At 47.9% G+C, this 21,633-nt stretch overlaps 2 protein-coding genes across 3 annotated transcripts in view; one reads left to right on the forward strand and one right to left on the reverse strand.

Annotated features, from left to right (window-relative positions):
* Nucleotides 1-3,080, reverse strand: part of IGHMBP2 (immunoglobulin mu DNA binding protein 2) — a 48,090-nt gene extending 45,010 nt beyond the window's left edge. The window contains exons 1-2 of the mRNA XM_072866061.1: nt 2,963-3,080; nt 1,236-1,405 (exon numbers count right to left, since the gene is read on the reverse strand). Coding sequence (XP_072722162.1) covers nt 1,236-1,405; nt 2,963-3,036 — 244 coding nt within the window. The 5' untranslated portion in view covers nt 3,037-3,080. The remainder of the gene's footprint in view (nt 1-1,235; nt 1,406-2,962) is intronic.
* On the forward strand, nt 3,034-21,256 carry MRPL21 (mitochondrial ribosomal protein L21). 2 transcript variants are annotated; one of them, XM_072866064.1, is made up of 7 exons: nt 3,034-3,135; nt 5,543-5,603; nt 9,546-9,631; nt 12,681-12,844; nt 14,387-14,439; nt 19,490-19,593; nt 21,061-21,256. In XM_072866064.1, exons 1-7 carry the CDS (start codon nt 3,099-3,101, stop codon nt 21,126-21,128), a joined length of 573 nt encoding a protein of 190 aa, XP_072722165.1. In that variant the 5' UTR covers nt 3,034-3,098; the 3' UTR covers nt 21,129-21,256. The 2 variants fall into 2 exon arrangements, with proteins under 2 accessions (XP_072722165.1, XP_072722166.1); XM_072866065.1 differs by lacking the exon at nt 21,061-21,256 and adding an exon at nt 20,285-20,489.
* The last annotated feature ends 377 nt before the right edge of the window (nt 21,257-21,633 follow it).

The following is a 21,633-nucleotide window of genomic DNA, read 5'->3' on the forward strand; positions in this document are numbered from 1 at the left end:
AGCTGGGGCTCACATTCATTGAGGATTAAATTTCAGATTTACAAACTATTGGAAGCTTTCCTCCGTAAGGTCCATCAGCTCTTACATTAAAATGCTTGCATCCCAGGAATAATTTACTGCTACGGCAATGTTATTTCTCTTTGAAGAGCACTGGCAGATGCTCTCAAGGCTGAGACCCTAATCTGCAATGAGTCATTTTAATTTCAAAGGTCAGCAGCTTGGAGGCCTGGGTGACAAAGAGTGCATCGACAAACTGAATTTCAACACACTTCAAAACAGTACACTGTGCGACCAGGGCCAGAAACAGGCTGGTTCCCCATGATGCACCTGCTTAGCAAGCTCAACGATCTAGCAAACCAAAACAAGGAATTTACTAAACTAAACCAGAAAATCATCTGGTGCAGCCAGCTTCTCTCTTGTTGACCAGTTTCGGAGAGTGCAAGGCAACATCCTCGTTGCCTAAGGAAAAGAGAAGAAGGGTCTCTGCAGGGAAAAAATAGAGGGCGTACTGCAGACTCGCTTGGAACTACTTCACAGTCAAACCCAAGTTCTTCTGAGCGGTAAGCCTGCACAGCTGGTTACAGCCTGGCAGACAGCGTCCTCGCCTTCCTCAGATACTGGCAACACTCCTGGTCACGTTTTCGTGGAAGTGATGGCAGAGGGTGAGACACAAGTGGAAAGAGCACTGGCTGATGGGCTGGTAAGTCTGTATTTCTCTAGTACCTTTATTTCCAACAGAAATCCAGGCCTGTCAACTAATAACAGTACATACTTCACTTCTTTCTCTTCCTTGCCAAAAACAACAGTACAGGGGAGGGCAGAAATATGGCAATGCAGGAAGGAAAAAGAAAATCCACTTTCCATGTTGCAATTAAAGTGTAAGTGACAAAAGCTCCTTACCTACCACAAGACACAAGCACGAACACTTTGGCTTGTACAAAGAGTGCCACGAAATCTTTAATAAGAGACCAAGGCTTTGTTTTTATGGATTCAGGAGGAAAGCCAGCTCCTTAATCACCAGCGCTATTTCCTGGTGCAACATACACGTCCGTAACAAGCCGAGGGAAAAAGAGGCTGTTTTTCTCTAGATTCATCGTTTAGCAGTAACATTGTCTCCCTTCCTTTTTTGCATCAATTGCTCAGTCTTTCCAAATATCACATTAGAAAGATGTTCAGAAGAAGACATTGGTCATCTCTCACTTTACCTACTTTGCACCGACAGGTATATCACTTACCAGGCCCAAAACTGTTATAGGGCAGCTCGGCGTCTGAATCGTATTTTCTAGGCTGAAACGTCACGAGCAGCCGTCCATAGAGGCCGGTTCTCTGGTTGGAAGCTTGGAGTTTCAGCAAGCAGACGCCTCTGCGCTGCAGTTCCTTCAGGGAGATGCTTTCCTGCCATGTCCTGGAAACCACACACAGGCGTGAAAACCATTTGCTGGACTGAAGCTGAGATGCAAAGCTTCAGATGACAAAACAGAAAAATACAGGGGGAGGAGATGGAGAAGGGGAAGGACGATGGCAAAAGAGACATCAGCTTGTTGAGGTGTTGGCTTATGCGATCGCTTTGTAGTGATGTAACTAGATTGGCTTCCACAGGCTTATTTTGAGAAACGGGGCGGTGTTCAGAGAGCCTGGAGAAGAGGCGACATCTCTTTCTGTGTAGTTTCCCCTCTCCTGTCTGGGTGTGAAAAGGAAGGACCTGCCCAGTTACCCACGACCCAGGAGAACATAACCTGAATCTTCTCCTGTCACATATAAGTGCTAAAACGGAAGATTTGCCTTTTTTTACACGAAGTTGTGCTAACCTCCAACAGGCGCGGCTGCACAGGGAAGAGGAGCGGGTGTCTGCACAGACTTGCAGGCCACAAGTGACTACGGCACAAAACACAGGCAGTAGCTTCGCAGACTGCTGTCCTTTGGGCCCAAAGTCTGCCGCAGCAGCTGTTTGCTCCGCACTCTCACCTCGGGGGGTGTCTTTATTTTTGTATAGATCAAAACAAAAAAGAAAATCCCCCAGGTTTATTCTCCTTAGTCCCCCAGTTTGTCTTGTTTCCTCTGGGTTGGTCTGTAGGGGGCTGAAGTGTCAGGGAACTTCAGGCGGCCGTGGGAAGGCCTCGTCCTGCCTCCCGGTACCCTCCGGCCTCGGGGCTGCGTAAGGCCAGGCCTTACCGGTGTCAGAAGTGGGGGTGCCTGCACCCCTGGCATGGCCCCCCGCAACCCGGGGGGACCTGCTGATACTCCCGCCCTCCCCGGCACCACGAATCCATGCGAGTCAGGTGGGATTTGGTTTCAGCTCGAGCCCCGGGCAGGAAGGCAGAGCTGGGTGGGGGCTGCGGGGTCCCAGCACCCCCCGAGGTCTGGGGGAGGAGAAGGGGAGCCCCGGGTGTTGCTGACATGAGCTTGGATCCTATAGGTGACAGCAAGCCCTAAAGGTGGGTCTAAGAGGGATTCCTACAGGGGTGAGCTGGTCCTATAGGGGTGAGTCCAGCAGGTGAGAGCAGGCCCTATAGGGTGGGTTTCCTATTGGGATGTGCCGGTTATATAGGAGTGAGTGCAGCATCTCCTATAGGTGACAGCACATTTCCCACAGGTGAGAGAAGGTCCTACAGGAGTGAGCCAGCAGGGTTTCTTACAGGTGGCAGCAAGTCCCTTAGAGGTATGTCTGTCAGGGTTTCCCATAGGTGACAGCAGGTCCCGAGGGAGGGTCCCTCAGGGTTTCCCATAGGTGACAGCAGGTCCCGGGGGAGGGTCCCTCAGGGTTTCCCATAGGTGACAGCAGGTCCCGAGGGAGGGTCCCTCAGGGTTTCCCATAGGTGACAGCAGGCCCTACAGGGGTGAGCCCGGCAGCGTTTCCCATAGGTGACAGCAGGCCTCGCCAGGATCAGGGCTGCTATAGGTGACAGCACGCTCTACAGGGCCAAGCCGGCAAGGTTTCCCACCGCAGGCGGCCCGGCGGTACCTGCTCTCGGCGAGCTCGGCCTCCCGCTCCTCCCGCAGCAGCTCCAGGTGCCGCTCCGCCGCCTCCGCCGCCATGGCCGCGCCCCCTCGCCCCGCCGAGCACTTCCGCTTCCGGGGCGGGGGTCGGGGTCACCGCGATGGCGGCGGTGGTGGCGGCCCGGCGACGGGCGGCAGGTGAGGTGGGACGGGACGGGACGGGACGGGAGGGCCCGAGCTCCGCTCCGGCCGGGGGAGGGAAGAAGGGAGGCAGCGGGGCAGGGTCTCCACCGCCGGCAGTTTGAACGGCACGGCCCGGCCCCTCCGCCGCCTCCCCGTGGGGCCGGACCCTTCGCGGGCCCAGCGAGCCCCCGCGGCCTCCCCACGCAGGGCAGGTGCTCCAGCCCCCGGCCGGCTCGTGGCCCTGGCTTATCCACGCCACGTACCCGGTGGGTGAGCCCCGGCGCTGTCCCCGTGGGGGAAGGCTGCGGGGGGAAAGGGGCCCAAGCGGAGCGAGGCGGGTCTTTGCCAGCATCGGTCTCGGAGCGGGCAGAGAGAGCCGGGGCGGGGGCCGGTGACAAAAAGGAGAATCAAACGTACAGGCTCTTTTCTAGCCTGGTATGAACCTGTCAGCAACACCAGGGGTGGGGGGGTGTAGGGACTCCATCAACCTCCTCCCTTGCTCGCGGGGCTGGGAAGCTGGCAGGGTGTTGTGGTGGGAGCGGACTGGCGGTCTCGGGGGCTCTGGCTTTACATCTGGGTTTGGTTTCTGTGTCGGGTGAGTGTAGCCTTGGTGAACTGCAGCTTCTGCAAGTGAGGTGGTTAAGTACGTTTGGCTTTAAGAAGTCTTTCCAGTCCCTTGTATTGGTTATGTGTCGTGGTTTAATCCCAGCCAGCAACTGAGCCCTCCCCAGCCGCTCGCTCCCTCCTGCCGGTGCGATGGGGGAGGGAATCGGAAGAGTAAAAGTGAGAAAACTTGCGGTTGAGATAAAGACAGGTTCATAGGTAAAGCAACAGCCACGTGCGCAAGCAAAGCAGCACAAGGCCTTCCTTCACCCCTTCCCGGGGGCAGGCAGGCGTTCAGCCATCCCCAGCACAGCAGGGCTCCATCCCGCGGAACGGTGACTTGGGAAGACAAACGCCATCGCCCCCACCGTCCCCCCTTCCTCCTCCTTCCCCAGCTTTATATACTGGGCACGACCCCATAGGGTGTGGGATGTCCCTTTGGGCAGTTTGGATCAACTGTCCCGGCTGTGCCCCCTCCCAGCTTCTTCTGCACCCGGCAGAGCAGGGGAAGCTGAAAAGTCCTTGGCCAGTGCAGCAACAACTAACACATCTCTGTGTTATCACCACTGTTCTCAGCACAAATCCAAAACACAGCCCCACACCAGCCACTATAAAGAAAATTAACGCTATCCCAGCTGAAACCAGGACATCATGCTTTGGCTGGTGGGTGAAAAAGATAATGTTCCTGCAAAGCAGCTGTGCACGGGCCATCTTCTAATTAAGCAAATTGTTCCAGAAAGTGTATTGTTATCCCTGAGATAACACGGGGATAAATCCCTGAGCACGTGTCTTTAGGCCTTCATCTCTTTCTGCTGATTAACAGTGTGTGCGGGCCCAGCTCCTTTCCAAAAAATGCTGAACCTACACTCAAAGTGTAATTTAAGTTGTAGTAAACCACTCATTCTTTGAATATTTGTGTATTGGAATGGTAACACAGTTTCACTACTTCAGTGAATGTTACCTCGTGTATATGTCACTCTGAAAAGCATGAATATGTTTTTCTAATTCCCATATTCTGTTGTCGTTACGTGCTTAGCTACGTAGCTCCTCCACTCGTCTAGAAGGAAAGGGCATGTTTGGGATGGTGAAAATCCAGACAGAGGAGTGTTAAAACCAAGTCTGTTGAACCTGCCCCGCTCTTCCACTTCCCTGTGTTTCACTTGGCGGCGTGGTGACTGCTTGGGAGCTACAGGGCCAGTGAACTACTGGCAACGTGCCTTGTCTTCCTCCTCTCTTTTCGGAGTGGAAACTTTGTAAGGCTTAGTAGAAGTTACTGAGAAACACCTGGTAAATGTTGTGTAATAGCTGCCCTCCCCTTTTTGGAGGGCCCAGAGGGCTGGAAAGGATCCTTCTAGCAGCATCAGTTAGCGCTCAGAATTAAGAGAGCGCACCACAGTGTTCTTCAGACCACCCGTTCCTCCCCTCTGCCTTCCAGTCACATTGTTTTCCAAAAGAGGTGGGATGCTCTGAGTGTATCCATATTAAATTGTTGTGTCTAGCTGGAAGAGTCACTTGACATAAGTCTGGAAGTGTCACTCGACATAAGTGTGTTTGCAGTGGGAGGCCTTTCTCGTGCTCTCTTGCAACACTGCACACAACTGATGGGTCCTTTCTCTTATCGTGTATCTTGTTTTCCTTCCCCCTTTATCTTTGCCTGTCCTGATACAACTGAACAAAGCTTTTACAGGCAGAAAAATGGTACCATGAAGCTGACCAGCGCTGCGACACTTCAGCATTGCTGTAATGCTGCCTCACTAGGAACTAAAAGCGCAGCAGTTGCTGCTTATTTTTCATTCTTTCTCCCCTCTCTCCCTTTTAGCCTTCTTGCTTTCATCTGCGGTTCGGCACCAGAGTTCCCAGAGCACGTCACCACAGCAAAGGTAATGTTAAATGACTTTCTGCTTTGCTTTTTGCCCCTTGAAATGGTGACCTTCCTTGGTGGGGGTGGGGACGGCAGCTTGTTTTTCCTTTGGAAAGGAGGGTTGTCTGACCCCTTTGTCAGTCTGTCGCTTCCCAATAAGTTTTGGACTTTCTGCCTACCTTCAGTCACCTTTGCCAGAGGGATGCTGCCATTGATTTGTGAAATTAAGCAGCAGAGTCTAGAGACAGATAATTAGATCCTCCACTGAGAAAAGGGCCGCAGCGTGGGCTCAGCCTGTAGTAGACAGCAGAGAAGCCACTCAAGTCAGGACATTCCAAACTCCTCAGCTGCAGAAGGGCTTCAGCTGACGCTCCTCTTTTTAGGTACAGGTAGTGTACTCCTCAGGCAAGGTTCGTGTCCTGCCTGGAGTCTCCGATACCTGATAAATACTGAGCTTGCACTGCAGTCTTCATAAAATGTGATTAACAGCCCAAGCACGACAGGACACCGAGCCAGGAAACTTCAGGCTTCATTTGTTTCCGCACTTTGAGAGCTGCTTGTTTGTGTCTTTATTTTGTTTCCTCTGCTGGGATCCCACACAGAGGTACCTGGACAGAGCTGCAGGCTGTGCTGCTGCTTGCCTTAACCAGGAGGGGACACTGCAGAAATGGAGAACTCCTGTGAGCAGCATCGGGGAAAAATGGCAAGATTTGCTCATTCCCTCTGCGCTGCTGAAGGGTGCAGGGGGGTGGCCTCTTCCCGCTGGTCCTCAAGCATGTGGGAACACAGTTGGGATCTCTGCCTCTGTGACACAGTGCCCAACATTATTGCTAAGCCCCGCAACAGACCCACGAAGCCTTGGTGCTTGTGGTGATATACGTGCTCACAAGTGCTTTGAGTTTCTGTTAAATTAAAGCCCTTTGAGAGGCATTGCTGGGCATTATGGAGTAAACTGATGGAACGCAACTGCTGGTGTGTTAATTTTGCCTTCTTTCACTAGCATCTAATGTTTTTTCCTGAATATTTTATGCAGTTTGCGCATCCAGTGTTATTTATAGAAAGTGTGAATCTCAGCACACAGGAAATTCTGAACTTCCCATTCGTGATGGAGACAGTAGTTACTGAGCAGCACCTTTCTCTTCAGATTTCAGAAACCGATACCTTTCTGGTCATCTCATCGAGATCCAGGGTGAATCTCCCTCCTCTTTAAATCTAAGATTGTCTTTGTGGTATCGTAGATTCTTGCTTAATAAGGAACTATAATCTCATGCCTTTCGGTCGTGTGTCTCTTTCTGAGCAAAGGCATTTGGCACCTCTCAGGATAGTCTCTGAATGCTGCAGGATGGGCCTTGTGCCTCCTTTCCCTGCCCCCTGAACTGTGCACCGCAGTTCTGATGAAAGTACTGTCCCTGGTTAGAGTGGTGCTTTTCTCTCCAGTTCTTGGGGAACAAATCAATCGTTTTTGTAACTGGCTCTTATGCAGAGATGTAAACAGCTGCCTCTGGTCCTCCTTGTTGTTGCTCCTTGTCCTAGAGATCTTGAAAAACAGCTAATTATAAGCAAGTGCCATTTGCATTTTTTCCGCTCAAACTCACACTGTGAGTTTCATGTAGTGTTTCATTTTTGAATTAACACCCTGTGGCACATTTGAGCAGCATTAATTGTTGTTCAGCTGTGATGTTTTAAACAGGGTTCTCGTGATTTAGTGCTGTCTGTGCCACTGTCAAGAAAGGCAGCGTGTGCGTGCCAATACCTGCGGTACTGACTGTACAGGGCTTGAGGCAGTCAGGAATTAGTTCAGTTGTGAGGCAGAGAATCCCTCCCAGTGATAATCTTGAGAAAAGCAGAAGGAATCCACCATGACAGCTGAAGAGAACATGTTGCTGGCTGCTAGCTGAAACGCCCCTGGCAGTTTTCAGTCTTTTGTTCTGTATCCATACTGTAGCCTGCTTGCCTTCAGGCCCCCTGTTTATTCACTAAACTGAAGGTGTCGTGTTGTGCCAGCCATATACCATTTTCAGTAAGTAAGAGAGCAACATCTAAGTGTAGAAGGTAGAGCAGGCTTCAGGTAAGATGTCTTCTGCACAGAATTTGGCATTCAGGTGCTGGTGCACTTTGAGCTGTGGTTGCTCCCGTGATTGTATCAGTGCTGAATGATCCTAAAGGGACGCGTCCGTGATGCTCAGGAGTCTCCCAGGCTGGTCACCAGGAAGGTCTTCAGGGACTGATGCAATGTCTTGAAATGGAGAGGCTCTTGTCCCAGCAGTACAGTTGCAGAGTGTTTGAAAAGAGATGTTATTAAAGCGATTCTCTATCACAACAGCGGAAGCTACCCTTCCAAGAAGAATAAGAATATAATTTGCACCTTTTAGCAAAATATCTGGGTGCTCAAAGTCATCATGAGGAACGGTGCTTGCGCTTGGCTGGATGGACATGGGACAGTGCACGCTCCTGCTCCCTTCTGTGGTCAGCCTGCACCAAGATAGGCATGGGTCTGAGAAGCCTTGTTAGATGCCTCTGCTAGTCGCTCCCCACTGTGGTATTGTTGGTTGTAGACAGACATGGTTGTGGCACAGAAGAGGCTTTGGGGCTAAATGTTTGTTATATTAAATGCTGAATCGCACTGGGGGTGGGAGAAGCCGTTATTGCCATTCAGGGAATGCAGCTGTAAGTGACAAAAGAAGAGCAGCCTCATAAGTCGCCTGTAAAGAACCCAGCTGTGGTCTTAAGGCCCTCTCTAAACTATCTATTTAACAGAGCAGAGCTTCAAAAAATAGCGGAAAAAAGGATGCATGTGAGTCATTCATGTGCAGCGCTCGAGGCTTGTTTAAGAACGCTCATTAGCCCTTCTTCCCCGTCAAAGGCACGTTGTCTCCTCCCAGATGCTCCCTGCTATCGGATGACTTCAGAGCTTTGTACTTGGTGCTGAAGTGGGTTGAGGAGCCTGAACACGTTCAGCCTCTCAACTGTGGTGGAGGTAACTTGTATCTGTACCTGGAAAAGCTTAACAGCAGCCTTTTAGATAAAACTTGGGTGTAAGCAAGGCTTTAAAGTAGGTCTGTTTCCATTGGAGTTGGTGACAAAATTCCAGACTGTAAAAACAAGGCGGTGGAAAGTCACCGGTGGTCGCTGAGCTTGATCACCACTAGCACATCCAGCTGCAGATCTCAACATCAGGAACAAGTGATAACCTCGCCTGGGTGAATTTTCAGTTAATTTTCAGTCTGTTTCTTTCTGCACTTTTCTTTTGTTCAAACTATTTCAAATAACATTCTGAAGTGAGAAGTAAAAAGAAAAAAAAAGAGAAAAAGGGAAGAAAAAAATTCCATTCCCCGTACTGAATTTTAGGATAGGATGGTAGTAAAGCAAACCAACCACTGCGGCATTTATCCCTTTTTCTTTAAGCTTGCCGCAATTCATGGTGGGCCTAAATGCCGTTAAGCACTGGGAGCAGCGACTATGTTTGATAGAGCATTTGCAGGTTGAACTCAGAAATGAGGCCAAGTGTTTTCCGCATGGTTTTGAACAGCCTTCTGATATGGGCTGCAGCTTCAGCACTCTTGCAGCATTTCTTGTCCTACTGGAGTGCTTTTGCCAGGAGGAAGGTCTGGGGACTTTGCCATATCCAGTGTCCTCCATTGGATTAAGTCCTAGGGAGGTAACATGGCTTTTGCCTTGCCTGCCGCCCTCTGTCCATAACACTAAAGAAAACCTCACCTTGCTCGTGAGCTGCTACAAAGTGAAACGTGATGTGTGGGAAATTCCCTTCTGGCCCAAGTGGGCTTTGGGTCGAGTCTTTCATCCTGACAAATCATTAAGTCTCCTGTACAACTTCTGCTTCCCCAGTGGAAAACCACTTTCTACTCCATCTCCAGCTTCTTTTACCTTTTTTCCTCACTTCATGTTTTAGATCTCTTGACAATATGTTTGCTACAAGTGAATCTTACCTTATCATTCACAGACTTGTTGCCAAAACATCTCTGACTTCACCGCCATGGCCTGAAGTGAAGCTTCCAGATCCGGTAGAAGAAGCAAAGTATCATGCAGGTAAAGGTCTCAAGTCTCCAAGTGAAGACTAGCGCTCCAGTATTGCCATTGGTGGCCTGGTTTGAGCATAAATAAGTGTCTTCAATGACTGGAGCTAGTTTTTGTTCTTTGCATTTTTGTCTCTTTTCTGGCATGCGTTAGTGTCGCTGGACTTGTGCTCCAGCTGCTGGTATTGGAGATTTGGGCAGAATATGAGGTCTCCTTGGTTTATGACAGCGTGACAGCTTGTAACGCTCCCAGAGAAATCTTGCCTGATGTGACGTATTGCTTTCTAAAGCATGAAACAACCTTTTGGACAGGAGAAAACAATTATTTTTCTTTTAATGGATAAATCAAAAAGCTAAAGCCAGAATAAGCAGTTGGATGGTGGGCACATCAGAGAGCTGGTGTATTTTAGTGCATAAAACAGAACACTAGGGCCAGCATAAGCAGTTGGATGGTGGGCACATGTCAGAGCTGCAGAGGGGTGACATAAGGCAATGAGCAGCTGGGAAGTGGTGTTAGGGAACGCATCCTTGTCCCCACATCTAGTCGGGACCGTTGAACGCAGCCAGTGGTCCTCCTGAAAGGAGCACGTGGACCGTGCAGTGGTCAGCCTCACAAGTCAGCGAGTGAAGTGCCCGTCGCTGTTTAGTAACCATCCTCATTGTTCAGCCTCACTAGAACATGTCAGTCTCCCACTTGTAACCAGACACGGGTTCGCCTAGCAGGTGGGGATGTGAAAATCAAATACAGAGAAGGCATATGTGTCTAGCCTCGTATTGCCCAGGTGGGGCCGTTGTCATCCAGACCGTGCTAGGGATGGTAGTGGGGAAGCCAGCACGTGTACAGGGTGTCTCTCAGAACTAGGCAGTAATGAGCCCCAGCAGGTGAATTTCTTTTACAGTTGCTGTGCTGGTGGCAATTAGCAGTTGGGTGCTTCATGCAGGCAATGAGCTCTTGTGTTTATTACCAGGCAGTCTTGCTGTCTTGTTGCATTAGCCTCTGGGAGATCTATGAAAGGCACCTGACTTCTCTGCTTTAGATGGGAGAGACCCAGGAAGTAAAGGAGAGTTCTTTTACAAGGAGAGAAGCTGAGTTGTGTCCACCTTTTTGCAGATAGTTTCCTATCATCTGGCTGCAGTGCGTTAATAACTGTGTGAGCTACGTGCTTTGGAGAGAGCCTCCTGCTCCAGGCCTCCTCTCTGCCTGTTTTTCACCCTGCTTTTTATCTCCTTTGCGCTCCTGCGACTGCTCAAGTGGCAGATGAGCGTTCTGTCCCTGAGCATGATTTGACCCAGTAGTGAACCATAAACTGCTCAGTTTGATTTGCTGAAGCCCTGTGGTGAGCAGGGTCCCATGTTCCCTGACTGATTCACATGGGATCCTCGGGGCCGCTGCGATTTCCATGCCTCGTAACCTCCTACGGTTTATGAGCTTGCATCATTATCTCCTGGCTGTGCTTATCCAAAGCAAACAACAACGAGAGCATATGAATTCTGCCTTCTGTTTTCCTGCTGGCTATGGAAACAGCCATGGATATTTTAGGAAGGGTCACTCCACATGGTGCTGAGATACAAGCCGTACTAACAATCAAATGGTAACATCACTTGATGTTTCCTGTCACTAGAGGTGTTTGCAAGAGTTATCGACAACTTCAGAGCCCAAATACAGTGAAGAAAATGTACCTTTTTTGGTTACAAAAAGATGAGAAAGCCCCATGGGTAGAAAGTTGAAATTTGACAAGGAAATAACCCTTGTTAGAGCATGACTCTGTATGGTTTTTGCTAAGAGAAAATTGTAGGCCATCATTTTGAAATTTGGTTTTGACATGTTGACCACAGGACTACTGATATACTTAGATCAGCAGTTTAGAGCTGGAAGAAATTTATTGTACCTGTTGTGCTGTTGAGGGCATAACAAAGAGAAGGGGTTTGCATTTTCTGTGAATCAGAGAAAAGAGTACACAATGGATTTTTCTTCTGGGACATCAATTCCAGCAACCCAGAAGCTAAACTCTTCACTGTAGTGGGAACTGCAGCAACTACTGCCTTGCAAATAATGTCTGCTCTTACCTCTACCTTTAATAGTTTGCATCTGCTGGGTTGAAACTTGGACACTTTCAGAGTGTTCCTGTAAGGGCTGGGTTTGGTTTGACCAGCTGCTAAATTCTTCTCTGTCCCAAATGGATGTTGTTTTGTTTACATTCCGAGAAAAAATGATTCAGCCACTTTTGAGGACAATGAAGAAAATCTCTTTTTCCAGTTATAGAAAAGTTGCTCTTTTTCTGAACAGCTCAAGAGGGTGGAAAGCTGCTATTTGGCAGCGGAATGGGACTCATTAAGCAATACCTTTTGATGTTCCCATAAAAATTGGTTTTGGCTTCACTGCACAGGAAGCTGATCACAGAAAATGGAGTTTGTTCATGTGCAGGACCTCAGCCCTGGGATTTGTACTGCTCCTGCCACCTGCTCTGCGTGCATGTGCATATGGGAAGAGATTTTCTGGAAAAGAGTGAGGGAAGGGTGTCTCTTGTCTTTGCAGGTACAAGTTCTCAGGCCAGGCTTTGTTAGTATGCTGGAGCCCTTTTTCCTGTGTACTTTGCCAAACTCTCCCTGATGTTCCTGTGTGCCTTACACGGTATTCAGTCCTGGGCCTTCTGCATAATACTTGGAAATTGAGGGGAGCTCCCCTCCAAATGTAGGATGCATGGACAAAGCGCTCTTTTCTGGAACGCTTTATATCTGAATACAGTGCATTTTAGGATGCCTAAGAAACAGGCTGAGAAGTCAACTCTTAGATTAGCTGCACAGTGTGTATATATATATATATATATTAGGTGTTTACTTATGCACGGGTTTGCCGGCAACTAAAATACAAATAGGTCATTAAGTTTATGAAAGGGAGGCTCACACCCCTTAGGAAACAACATTGCTGTTGATCCTTGCTTAAAGATTCCCAGAAGAGAAGAGTTTTGGTGGCAGAGCTGTGTGGCAGAATCAGTTTTGAACAGCTCTTCACACCTTGCTGGGTTTTCTGCACTGATTCTTTCCCTGCTGTTTGCCAACAGAAGTGGTACAAAAGGTGAACAAGATGATTGCAACGGGGCAGTACGGAAGGCTCTTTGCTGTGGTCCACTTTGCCAGCAAGCAGTGGAAAATAACCAGTGAAGACTTGATTATGATGGACAATGTACTGGAGGCTGAATGTGGAGACCGAATCCGGATGGAAAAGGTGACATGCCATGCTTCCACAGTGCCTGTGATGCCATGCTGCATATGCGGCCAGAGCAAATTGCCTGCGAATGTTCCTTGAGGCAAAACCCATAACCAGGTTTTAAAAACAGGTCCTGAAGAGCTCCTGTCGGATCTCCTGTTCTTACTCCAGCTCTTTGCTTTGCCTTAGTTTTGTTCCAGTTTCAGTTACTCTGTTAGTGATAATATTATTCTGATTTCTGTTGAACAGGGTTGGAATGAGTCATGCCAGGCTCTGTCAGGAGACAGATTTTTGTTGAACTAACTTCATCCAAAAAAAGAAAATTACAGTTGTTGTTTCTAGAGACGGCAGCTAAAGACTGTGTTTACCTTAAGACTCCAACACCCAAAATACTTGCAGCACTCCCAGAGTGACTGTCACTGCTCAGTGCTGTGCGAGATCCTTATCACGCTGAGTGTGTTGGGTGGAGGGAGAGGAATGGTACATGTAGGGGAGAATTGCCAAGATGCAATTCAATATCTTTATCCTTAGCCTTCGTTAACTAGCAGGAACTTGTAGAGGCTCATTAATCCAAACCTTAATTGAAAGATTATGAAGTGGGATTCTGTTGGCTTAATCTTAATGTTAGAGCCAAGCAAGCAGTTAAGGAGAGCCGGGCAGTTTTTCTACTCATCCATTGCTTTGAAGTCCAGTTTTGAGGCAGCTTTTTAGGCACGCCTTCAGCTGTGGCCTGCATCCTTGTATACAACAGAGAGAGGAGTGATTTGCATGGAGTAGCCAGCTAGGAATGCAAAGGTCTAGATGGGAGTGAAGAAGGTGAAGAGCTTGCCTAACCACCATAACCCTTTGGGGATTTCACTGGCAAGTGTCTGCCTAAACAAAGGTCAGAACATCTCATGACCATTTCTATGTTGCTTTTAACTGCTGCCGTACGATTAGTGTGGGGAAGGAGGCAGTCTGTAAGAAATGCTGCCTCTTCTCACGATATCCTCTCTCTTATCCTGCCCGGTCCTTCAGATAGGCAGGTGGTTGAAATGCCCTGAAACAAGAGGGCTAGTCCCTGGGGTGGTGAACCCCCCCCCCATGTTCATTTCTTTATTGCCCATCTTGAGGCCTCATGGAGGAGAATGAGAGAAGTGTTTCTCTACTGGGAAACGTAGCAATCGCTATAAAAATCCAATGATTTTAGGAGCTGCCATTCATTCAGATCCCACAAGGTGTATTATTCTTCCCTGTATTGCTTTTCATATCTTTTACAACTGTTGGTGAGCCAGAACAGAAAGGTTCAGTGTGTTCTGATCAACGTGAAAGATACTTCTAAAGTATGTTTTAGTAGGATAAGCTCTCCTGGAAGACTATCTGTTTAATGAATCTGTTTCTTGCCTGTTAGCTGCCTTTCCCCACCATCCCTCTCTAGTATCAGTGTCACGTTTGAAATGTGTAAAAGCCTATTTTTAACCCATTTGACTCCTTTATGGTGAGTGTAGAATTTGGAAGATACTGTTTGCGTTTCCACTGGGACAATGAACCACTGATACATGCCTGATTTATTTTCCATAGGTTTTGCTGGTTGGTGCTGACGACTTCACGCTTATTGGAAGGCCGCTCCTGGGGTAAGATGTCTCATAAAAGAATTATCTTCAAGACAATTCTTGTACTTAATTGTAGCTTCAGGGCTCCTACAGTCCCTGAAACTGAAGAGAAACTTGGATTTATCAGCACTAGCTTTTTTCCCAGCCCCGTGGCTTTTGAAAGAATCACCAATAAAACAAGCTCATCCGCCTCTGCTGACTCTAACCATTGCCACGGCAGAGCAGCTGTACCCATTTCTAAGGTAACTGTAGGATATTCACCTCTGTTGGGTGGGATCTTTTTCTCATGGTATAAGCCTTGCACAAACTAGCAGTAAATCTTGTTCTTCAACATCTTTACTCACTTACCCTAATTTTGGTGATAGTAATCTTGGAATAACCCAGAAATCCTTTCCCACCCCTTAATCCCTTAATTTGACTTGGGTTTTTTAACCCATTTCCTTTTGCCCTTGTCTTAACCCAGGGAGCCTTAATCTTAATTTTAGAGTTCCTAATTTTCCCTTCCTCCTAGTCACATAGTCCAGCAATCACAGAACTGGGGAGAAGGAGTTTACCCCCTTGGCACTATCTCCATCCCAATGCTGCAGGACTTGCTATACAAACTGGCAGAACACCTGATTCTTCAGCCTTTTCTTTACCAAAAGGAAGTGGTGTGTGGACCAGGTGTTATTGCTCAGCTCTTAGCACTAGCCAGAAGCAAAGTCATGAACTGTTGTTTTCCCCAGGACAAGAGGTTTTAGAGGTAAAACGTAAGTCAGGATAAGGTGGGTTGCAGGTGCTCAAAGTATCTGGAAGCCCTGGCTGCAGTCTGGTTGCAGGCTAAACCCCACGTTTAGGTCTTAGCTTGAACTGCAGCAACTTTGGCAGAGGATGGTCAGATAAGGAGGAACTTGTACATCTGAGAATTATTTCTTGGTGGCTTGTAGATTCAGGTTAGAAATACCACATGGTTTCAGATTGGTTTCACATCTGAGTGCTTTCTGTGGTACCAGGGGGCTGTTGGTATTTACGAGTTACAAGTAACATGTGTGTACAGCTGATAACATACTTCAGCTGCACTGGTGGTAACTGCCTCGGGTTTCCTGTGTGAGGATTTTGAGGGCTGCCAGTCCTTTTAACAGTACTGCAAATAGATCTGGAATAGCAGATTGTCGGGAGTCTTTGAATTATTGCCAGATATTGCACTTGTGGATGATTTTAGGAAGGGGAATCTCATTATTAGGACTAGAAATGTCATCTTGCAGAAATTCAAGTAAGAGCCCAAGTTCTGCAGACAGGGATATGTCGTGTCAGGCATTTTGGGAGCACCATCCTTCGCCTGGTGCTCTCAACTAGTGTCGCTGGGGTGGTTCTTTGCAATTCTCAGTTTATGTGCTGGACTTGGCATGGGGCCTGAGACCCAGGAGCTCTGGGACAGGAAGAAAAACAGCTGTTTGGTTCCTGCAAGTGCTCTAAGTGTGTGGAAGGTGGTGTCAGTTGCTTGAAGCAGACCAAACTGCGCATCTGCCGGTGTTAGCTTGAGCTCCGGTAACTTTGGCAGAGGAGGATCAGTGGGAGGAGGAGGAGGAGGCTGACCAGGCAGAATGAAAGGCTGGTGGGGAGGTGCCATCCTCCCTCCGAGCTGTAGGGAAACCTCCCGAGTGCCCAGCTCTCCGATATGGACTGAGGAAAGGAAAGCAGAACCCAGCGTGTCACAGGCAACGTGGACTGCAGTTCTTTCACATAGTTCCCAGTTGTGCCTAAACCACAAACATTTTGGAGGGGAGATAAGAGCTTGGATGTGAAAAAAGCTGGTTTTGTTTTTCTGTTGTTTTAAAAATAAACACATCAGTGAATGCTTGCACTAGTGTCTGGGTAAGACAGTTCATTACAGCTGCACTCCCTGTTCAGACTTGGAGGCGGGTAGGAACTTGTCCTGTTTTGGACAGATGGTCATGTTTTAATTTTCTGTAGGAGTCAGATACCTCCCAAGATGACACTCCTCTAAAGCCTTAAAAAACAACAGTGCAACAAAACATATCTGCGTGGCAGAGGCTATTCTGGGAACTTCTAGCTGGCTTCTGCTCTGGAATCTGTTGGGTTTTGTGTTTGTTCAAGGAACTTGCTGTCTCGTCGATTGGCACAAGGGTATCAAGCAGTATGCAGTTGTACTTTGTTTAGCTGTATAATGCAGAAATTATTGTGCACTTTTAAAGCTGTGATTAGAAGTGAGCATAACCTTGGGCAGGTTTGCTTTTCAGGCCATCAGTTGAGTGCCCTCAGCTGTTTTAGACCTGAGTGAAATGAATGGTGCCTCTATGAGAAAGTTTAACTTATTTCTAGGCAAAGTACAGCTGATGGGGAGTTTTTTCCTCTAGATGAACCTTGCTCTTTCTCCTGCTACCTGCCCATTTTTGCAGTGCCTTCAGTGGAAATGACAGAGGCTCTTGGACCTGTTCTTTTCCCAGACAGCCAGGCTGGGCTTCAGTTACCTTCTGCAGGGAGCGAGCGAGCTTGTCAGTTGAATTATTACCTCTAAGAGTTATGATCCTTTAGGGCTGTAGGTTGCCTGGATCTTTTTCACTGCTTAATGACAATAGCTTTCAGCCCAACTTAGATCTATGAGATTTCAGTGTGAATTTTTCTTGCCTCCTGCAAAAATCTGATAGATGTGCTTTGTCATTAAACATTTTGCTGCTGAAAGCAGAAGGCCTGACTGTCTATGTCAGCTTCTGGGAAATGTGTGACCCCCTTTTTATGGACATTCCAGTCATACCTAAAACATTCGATACATTCTTTTTTTTTCTTGGGCTCTATTTTGCTGAGAACTTTTCTGTTCGTATGCACTTCACCAGCAAGTTGGTTTCTGCTGTGCTTCAGCCTTCCAACCGGCAGGTCCTAGTGCTTTGTCCAACAGAGAAGGACTCACTGGGGCCCATTGGCCTTGAACTTTGACTTGCAGAGTGGAGCCACGCTTGGATACTCAATTGTCTCAACAATACCCTTAAAGATTTGCTTGAAAGCATGTCAACATCTATGAGCAATGTGGGGGGAACACTTATCTACAGATCTGTGTCAGTGTTTCTCCTTTTGGCTGGATACTACTCAAGGCCTGGGGTAGCTAGCATGGTCCAGTGGCGAGAGCTGTATCGGGGGTAGCTTGGCTGTGCTACTGCAAACACTGGCTCTCCTGAGAGCAGCACAGAGATTTCAGTGGCTGGGTCACTTTATCTGGCCTGGCCGCTTTCCAGTTTTCCCATGTGATCACCATTAGTGAGTTTCTTACGTGCCTTTACAGTCCAAGCCTGTGAGAAGTCAGTGGGAGTTTAGCTTTCCCTTTGCCTTCAGTGGGTAGGAATTAGACCCAGAAAGTATAGCTCCCTAATTATAGCGGTAAAACACGGCCAGCCCTTGGAGTGCAGTTCATGTTTTGGTTTCTTTCCTAGTGTTGCAAAGCTTGCTGTGTATTTCAGTAGTGCTGTTGGGTCCTATCACTGGGCTGAATCTGGATAACATCCTTTAGCTGGGATGCCGGGGTCACCCAATGGTCTCTTAAAATCTAGATTATCTTACGTCTATTTTCTTCTGGGCTAGTCACTAAATGCAGATATATCAGTTTTCTCCCCTGGCTGTCCTTCCCTCTTCCCTCAAGGATTAATCTCTGAGATATATTACACCCCAGAGAGTAAATGTTAAGAGAGATGGTAAATGTGTCAAAGCCTTTGGCCTCCTAGTGACCTTGCTGAACAGTTAGGCTAGATGGGCTTCCCCCCTCTACCCCCCTTAAGTGCAGAGTCGCTTGTCAGGAAAATGTTGTTTAAATGCCTTCCGGTGGCAAAGTGAGCGTGCTAATGAGTTTTTAATGGTATTCTGCAGTGATGCTGCATGAAAGAGTGTCTCTTCCTCCTCCGTTGTCGCTGTTGATTAAAACCATGCTTTCCAAAGCTTTAGTCTGGCTCTTGTCTGGAGGCACTTATCTTCCCGGAGAGGAGTTGTTGTGCAGACAGGTAGCTGGTTCTCCAGCGCATGCTTCAGACCACCTTGTTTTCCAGCTCTGGTGTTTTTCAGATAGCAGCTAGAAAACCCAGCACTCTTTTTCTAACTTTGGTGGGACTTCTTCTCTCAGAGGTCTGCAGAATCCCTGGGTGGGCGGGCGGTGTGTTTGTGTGTGTCGGTAAGGTAATGTGGAGGGATGAATTGCTCTGTGATTTTACTCACCGGTGAAGGAAGTACAGGCCGTATTCTTCTCTTCATCTCCATCCTCTGGGAGGGAGGATGTTTACTTGCTGAGAATTTCTATGTGTAGAAATGATGTCTAGAAATAATTTGAGTCTTTGAGTGGTCTCACCACTCAACCTGAACTCCCCCAGCTGCGGGGCGGGGAGCAGTACATGAAATCCTCTGTGAGTCCCCGTCTTCTCTTCCAATTTGGGGTAAACAAGCAGGAGAGACCAAGAGTGGGAGGCAGAAGAGAGGCATGTGGGAAGAGAAGTGACTTGCTCCAGCAGCCAATTAGCTGTGCTTCCTGCTAGAAACAGTGGGCCAAATCTCTTTTCACTGAGCCTTTGCCAGGTCTTATTCAGGTGAGCAAGGTGAGAAGACTTTCTTCCAGCTGTCTGTGATGCTTTATAGAAGGAGGAAGGACTTCTGTGTTAACCAGCGTAGCACAGGAGAAGGGGCCATGGGTGGGTTTAACCTGTACCATAAGCAAAGTAGGACGCATAAGATCACGTGAACGTGCCAGGGGAATTCATCTTACTGTAATCCTACAGGTTCCTGCAGGTTTGGCTTACTACTGCCTCCATAGCTGTTTCTGATCTTATCCCTCACATGACAGAGAGGTACTGCTCTGCAAACTATCACATCACTTGGCTGATCCACATACAACACCTTGAGGCTTTTGTTTTTGCACTGTGAAGCCAGCAACCTGGCAGATTTCCCTCCTTCCACGGTGACTTTGTAGTTCTTGCGGATCTGGGCTCTGTAAGGCAGGATGTGTTACCTGTGTGTTGCTTTTCCCCAGAAACCTGCTCACCGATAGGAGGAGAATGTAAATAATTAACAAGTGATACTTTTAAAATTTATTTTTCAGGAAAGATCTCGTCCGTGTGGAGGCTACTGTGATTGAAAAGACGGAGTCATGGCCAAAAATTAACATGCGTTTTTGGAAGAGGCACAACTATCAAAAGAAGAAAAGTAAGTTGAGAAGAATACAGAGCTTCCTTCCCTGCTCTTTTGTTGCTGGATCCGGGAGGGGGAGGTATCACGACACAAGGGCGGTGCCTGGGGAAGGAGACTCAGTCACCGTATCCCCAGGATCCCTCATGGCACAGCACCTCTTTCCCAGCCCGCTGCCCCAGGTGTGCCCACTGTATTCAGAGCACGGTGACTTAATATCCCCTTGGTCCAGCACCCTTTGTTAGACAGCCTCGCAAAAGACCTTGCTGGAAAAAAATATCCTGGGCAGGAAAGCAATCTTGTTCTCTTTCCAAAGCCTTACATATTGAATATGTAATCACAGATACTAGCAAGTCTTAACAGTATCCTGTGGCAGGCTTTTTGATTACCATATGGCTGCCCTTTCTCAGATACGACTGAGAGGGAGAAAAATTATGACCGTTTTTTTATGGAACGGATGCTAAAACCTTGACCAGCCTGACACAGTCCCACGGGAGCTCTGCCTAGACCTCGTGTTCAGGCCATACCAATGGTATGCAGCTGTCCTGCCAGCGTGGCAGCATCTGCCAGCGCACCCTCTCTAGAAACCAGCACGCCTTGGCATGCCTTAGGCTAGCGTAGCTAAGCCAGCAGGAGCCTTCCGAAAGGTACGCAAGAGTTTTGTGCTGTCATCTGATCTTTTTTTTTTGCTCTTTTCATTCCTTTTCAGTCATCATGAACCCACAGACTGTCCTTCGGATAAACACCATAGAAATTTTCCCCTGTTTGTCATGATTGATTGATCGAGTGTTGTGTGGCTTAGGTTTATTATTGCTTTAGGCAATTATGGAAATAAAACTGCCTTGTCATTGCCAAGTTCTGGACTTCTTGCTGTTGTCAGAAATGGAAATCTATATGTACTTTCTTTTTAAAAGAACAAAATGAAATATTTTTTTAAACTATTATTTCAGCCTTGATGGTGTTTATTTGTCAGGAGTTTTAAACAACCCAGGTTCCATTGCTAGCTGTCAAGCTGTTTCATGCCAGCTGGGTCTGCCTTTGTCTGCACACCTCTATGTACTTTAGGAATTCACGTTCTCATCTGTGTCTTAAAAATACCTTGGGCTTCACTGGTTGTGGAAGAAGAGGGCCCATCCACCTCCCCAGTCCCAGAGGTGAGGCTCTGAGCCTGGAAGGCAGAATCTATGTGTATAATTAGACAATTTAAAGAGCCTGTTGCTGGGCTTAGTTGTTCGTGTCCTTGCAAGCTTCCCTGCCCTGGGACTGTGAGCGCGCTTCAGGCTGGCAGAGAGGCAGGCGTGTTTGGGTGAGCTGACGTGCCCTCTGGAAACACTCATTGCTCTCCACAGACTGCAGTTACATCGCTGTAAATGGGTGAGGTGGTTTTAAGAGTGCTAAGTGTGATTTTGCCCCCTGCCTCTTCTCCTCTCCTGACGAAAGCCCTGCTGCTCTGTTCGTGTAATTCCTGGCATTGTATGGCTTCAGGGAATATCCTGGGGTGCAGTGTGGCCCACAGCAAACACGGGACTGAAGAGAGCAGCGAAACAAGATGACTGCAGGATCCCAAATCTACTCCCAGATCATGTTAAGTGGTGCAAATCCTTCTTAAAGATTAGCAACAGGATATGCAGCTGAGAAATTACCCTCTTAAAGGTGAGCCAAAAAGCCTATTGCAAAGCAATAAATTGTCTGTGTGTATAATACCATAAAATAATGGATACTGGTGGCACAGGAGTGACTTCATGCCTGTTTCACAGACTTGGTGCTTGACCTACTGAGTATATTTTCATGTCTAGATCTCAGTATGTTCTCTCCACTTTGTCTGCAAGTTGATCACTGTCACTTAGCAGCATGGAAGGCCAGATTCAGCAGGCTTATTCAGCCAAGGTCTGCATGTGTTTCTGGACTGTAATAACAACCAGGAGGAGTTTCCTAGAGCTTTCAGCAGGCTCTCAGGGTAGCTATCAGATTCCCTGCAGCTACCATGAGAAGTGGTAAGTGGGCCCTGCTCACCTTGTCGCTTCTCTAGGGAATACCTTGTGTCAAATGAGTCGGGAG

This window comes from Ciconia boyciana, chromosome 6 (assembly GCF_034638445.1).
Source record: "Ciconia boyciana chromosome 6, ASM3463844v1, whole genome shotgun sequence".
NCBI classification, from domain to species: domain Eukaryota; kingdom Metazoa; phylum Chordata; class Aves; order Ciconiiformes; family Ciconiidae; genus Ciconia; species Ciconia boyciana.